We start from the raw sequence: 4,833 nt of genomic DNA on the forward strand, positions 1-4,833 counted from the left end.
CTTCTGAGGAAAGAATTGTAAACAAAATCTTAAACAAAGTTGACGGTGATGTCAGAACTGCAATCAAAAGTCAATTGACCACACCCTATGAATGGGATAATTTCTTACTAATATTCAAGGACATTTATGAGAATACTAGTATCATTAATAAGAGAAAATACTTGAACAAGCCAAGGAGACCTTTTAATGAAATTAAAGCTACTTTCAATAGTGATAAAATGCAAGGACCCTCTAGTACAAAGGTCCAGCCAAGCACATCAGAAAAGAAACCTTTCAGAGCATTCCCAAATTGTGGAAACAAAGATCCAAAACATCAATGGAGAGGATGCAAAGATAAGAAAATTAATATGATTGAAGAAGATGAAGAAGATAGTGATCATATGAATGATGAGTATGATTTTCAAGGCGGAAAATTATCAGATGAATCAACTTCGGATAGTGAAGGAGAAAATACTTATCAGCAACAAGATGTGTGCATTATTGAGACTCTTGAAGGTGATGAGAAAGACATCAACATACACTACAAAAATAGTAATATTTTCCCCGGAGTTTAGAAAAGTAAACTTATAGATAACCCTTTAATTATCTCCGCTATCTGAAGATAACATAAATCCTCAAGTAATCCCAGTGATGATCCAGAGGGTACATGCTCATCATGTTTCTGAACATCATGTATGAGTAAGGATGGTAAACCTTTGTGTGTGTACGCAGAAGCAGCGGAAAAAAACTTCATTCTGGTAATAGCTCCTTGATTGCACTGACAACGGATGGTGGGCAAAATCCTCATCACACAAAGGGTTGTGCATGAGCCCCGTTTCAATGAATACCCTGCAAAACCTTGTCAATATAGGGTCATAATCTTAGCTATGGCATGTACATTCAGTAGCAGAGAAGTATCTCAAATTGTGCAGTTGTCTCGATCAACATGAAGATAACAAAGAAAAGCAGATTACATAATACATACATATGTCCCACTGGTGATATCTCCTATCAATCCGCCCCTCGTTGCCCTAATTGAGAGCAAATATGAGCCGAGGGTTTTCTTGAGTTCCTATCTCTTCTTATTATCAACACGTCAGCAAATAAAGGATACAAATCAACTCATCATCTTTCAATCTCTTTGCAAGACGTGTTGCAATGGTCATCCAAAGACACCTTTCAAAGTCCGTTGTCAAGACTTACCTTGGTCCCTCGTTCTTAGCCGACCACAACCTTTGATCATCAACTCAGCCTCTTCTGAAACCAACACACCGATCAACAACTTCTCTATATATTTGTCTTGAGCGGTTGAGACTTTTTCATTTGATCTCACTCACTTTCCATTTTATATCCTGATCAAGCTCCTTCTGCGACTGATACCAGCTCTGGCAAAAATTTCACTCAATAGTAAGATTTCTTAACTACAGTTATGTTATCACGAGTTATTGATCAGGTAGTACATTATTGTTCGTTTGATAATTATTCTAATCCTTCTAGCCTCCTAGTCACCGTTATGGCCAAAGGAAAGAAGAAAAGCAACCCCAACTCACCAACAACGCAGACACCGTTACACATCATCACGACTAGAAGCAATGCTACTACCCAGGACTTGTCAAAATCCGATGCTCCTGAGTCTAAAGCTGCCCCAGCCACCGCTTCTGTAGATCCTTCCCATGCTCAATCAATACCAGCAGCTGTTCCTTTATTTGGTCATACAACCACTTCATCTACTCCAAACATCGCCAACATCACGGCTCTTGTCCAAAGTTTACACTCCGACCTCCATGTCTTTCTTGAAGCTGACCTCAATAGCAGGATCGGCAAAATCACCAAGCCGTTAATTTATCGAATTCTCCTTCATTTCAACCCTTCAACCAAGCATCGTTTCTCTAGTAACAAACCTGTCTTGTACAAAGCTTTCAAAGACGATGTACTACCACTCATATTACCGTTTCAACTACCCCCGCCTCCAGCTCCGATGCAGACAGATCAGTCTACGAAAGATTTCAATCCCTTGGGACGAAAGACTACTCGAAAAATGCTACACGATGCTGTTCTGGAAAAAGCTCCAAAAACCGAGATCCCTTCAAATGCCAGACTTGATGGTTTGAAACTACTTTATCAAGCGCATGTCGATCCAGATCTCCTTATCCCTGGACAAACCAAGTATATTCAAACGCCACGAGTTGTTAAGTTAGAAAATCTAAAAGACAAAGATATGGAAGATCTGCGACTCGCTTTGCAAGCTTATGCTCCTAAGGTGTTCGTGCATTCGATCCCAATGACACACAAGGTTCTGGTTAGCATATATATGTTGTTTATTCTTGAAGAGGACGCTACCCCGGTTCACCTTGTTCGTGGATTTCATTATTCAGTCTTGGAATGATATCAAGTTGGTCAGTGTAACTTATTCTTACATGTATATCAGATCCTCGCTATTTTAATTGTAGAATTGTATAACCTGATCCTTGGACTTTTTCAAAACCATTAGGTCAAGGAAATGGAGTCGCTGCTTTAACGTGCAGGTATGTCTTTCTCTCTTTCTTTCTTTCTTTGTTTTGTGTGATACATATCTTTACTAATGATCTTATGTTTCACTCTACCTCATATTCTATGGGCTGTCATAAATAGGATTTAGAGATCTAAGTACCAGGAGTTTCACTGTAGAAGTTTCACTGTAGAAAGAACCGGGAGTTTCGCTGTAGAATGAACCAGGAGTTTCACTGTAGAAGGAATCAGGAGTTTCAGGGAATTAGTAGATTGTAACATTTTTTTGTGGCGTTTACCTCTTGATGCAAACAGGTATTTGTAAGGCTCCTCTGTGAGCCTGTATCTTCCAGCTGTTACCCGCCCCCACATCAATCTTCTGTCTGTTGTTTCTTGATATTTTATCCGTCTTATCTTGCTTATCATCTGTGGCTTTGGATACGGTCTGGAATTTCACCTAGCTCTGTATAACACCACATCAAATCATGCCCCCGCGCCCCAAAAAAAACGGTATAATACATCGTGTAGTTTGTCGCTGCCGGGCAAGGGAATGCCATCTTGGTCATTATATCGATGCTAACGGAACTCTTCAACGCGGTGTGGAAGTTGCACCAGAAACACAAGAAGCTCATGCACTTCTAGACAGGCGAGCACTGGCTCGCTCTCACAATCAAAGGACCTCACCTTCTGTGTCCTCTCACACATCCCCAGTTCTTACTCGAAGAACTTCAACGGCTCATGATGTAGACTTGAGCTCAAGATTTTCACACTTAGGCATTGCAACCCTGAACTCTAGATCTAACGACCAATCAATGCTTGCTCAACCCCATTTTACTGAGCAAGAATTTCCTGCAAATGAGCAACAGGGCAGTCCCTTGAGTTCTGTTGAAAGAGAATCTCTAGACGAAACTCCAGCAAACATCAATGTGGATGATCATGTTCCATATGCCTCTACGGAGGCAAAAACTTGCACGGCAGCTATCTTGGCTCGGTATTCAGGTGTACAGGACTATAACTGTGGTGATTATCAATCTCTACAGAGTCTTTTTGGTTGAACTTGCATCCACGCTAACTTGTTTGATGTTTTCATGTTCACAGACCACTTTTTTGAATTCAGTCTAAAATCAATCAACCCTTTATTACTCCATGTAGCTCTCACAACGTCCATTATGAGTATTTTTGACCGACTTTCACAGAAAACTGCATCTTGGCTCTTGGACACCCAACGCATAACGGTAGAACTGTGTCTAGCTCGCGGGCTCATTCCTTCTGGTTCACCCGTTGCACTTGGTGATATGGAAACCAAAATCCTGAAACGATTTCCGAAAACACTCAAAACAGCAATTGGCTGGCTCAATATAGATCCGCCACTGATTGTCATGAATTGCTGTCGAGGATGTTTTGCACTTTACCCACCTACACTCACGCCGCACCATTGTAATCATCTTGTATCCTGTATATCTGGTGGTCCTGTTGAAGCTTTGGACTCAGATGCTGAGCTTGAACAATCTTCATCGCCTGGATATGACAAGGCTTCATCGCTAGGATATGACAGAGAGTTTGCCGAGACAACTTGTGGTCAGCCCCTTTTAAAATTATTTCGGGGAAAAGAGGTGCCCATCAGTCGATACGCATTCCAAAACCTATCCGACTGGATCGCATGTTTGTTATCTCGACCGCAAGTGGAGCATTGGCTTGACCAATCTCTGGAAGAGTCTTCGAAACCGTTCAATGAATCTGACGAAGTGACCGACATTCATCAATCGCGTATTTGGAAACAGTTCCGTGGACCAGATGGAAGTCAGTTCACTGCAAAGAGTGGAAATCTGACATTTGGCTTGTTCATCGACGCCATCAACCCTTATGGCAATAAGATCAGTGGAAAGCACGCATCAATTACATTCATTGTGCTAGTTTGTCTAACTTTACCGGTCAATATCCGACATCTCCCCGAGCATGTCTTCTTAGTTGGAATTGCTCCTGGTCCCCGTGAGCCCTCACTAGAGCAGACAAACTGGATTTTACGGCCAGTAGTTACACAGCTGCAGTCTTTATGGAATCCTGGGCTTTTATTATCACGTACCCACCTTTACAAAGGAGGAAGGCTGATCAGAGCTGCTCTATTACCCTTCATCGCCGACATTCCAGCCGTGAGACGGTCTCTGGGATTTCCTAGCGCCACCGCCGCCAACTTTTGTTCAATATGCCATCTTACGAGAGCGGAAATCAATAACTTAGATCCGACCAATTGGCCACGTCGCACATGTGCTCAGCACAAGAAATGGGCTTGGAAAGTTATGTTAGCATCTGGAAAAGTCGCTAAGTTTAAGCATGCCGTCTGAAAAAAATTGGATCAGCCTCCTTTTT

The 4,833-nt window shown here is 41.9% G+C and overlaps 1 protein-coding gene across 1 annotated transcript; it reads left to right on the forward strand.

The window, feature by feature from the left end:
* Nucleotides 1-1,408: 1,408 nt before the first annotated feature.
* MELLADRAFT_113130 (uncharacterized protein) lies at nt 1,409-3,521 on the forward strand (the record flags this gene model as incomplete). The annotated part of the gene is made up of 3 exons (XM_007417780.1): nt 1,409-1,745; nt 2,471-2,504; nt 3,014-3,521. The coding sequence occupies 3 exons, from the start codon at nt 1,409-1,411 to the stop codon at nt 3,519-3,521; spliced, it is 879 nt and encodes a 292-aa protein (XP_007417842.1).
* Nucleotides 3,522-4,833: the final 1,312 nt, after the last annotated feature.

Source organism: Melampsora larici-populina, assembly GCF_000204055.1.
Source record: "Melampsora larici-populina 98AG31 unplaced genomic scaffold MELLAscaffold_78, whole genome shotgun sequence".
In the NCBI taxonomy this organism is placed as follows: domain Eukaryota; kingdom Fungi; phylum Basidiomycota; class Pucciniomycetes; order Pucciniales; family Melampsoraceae; genus Melampsora; species Melampsora laricis-populina.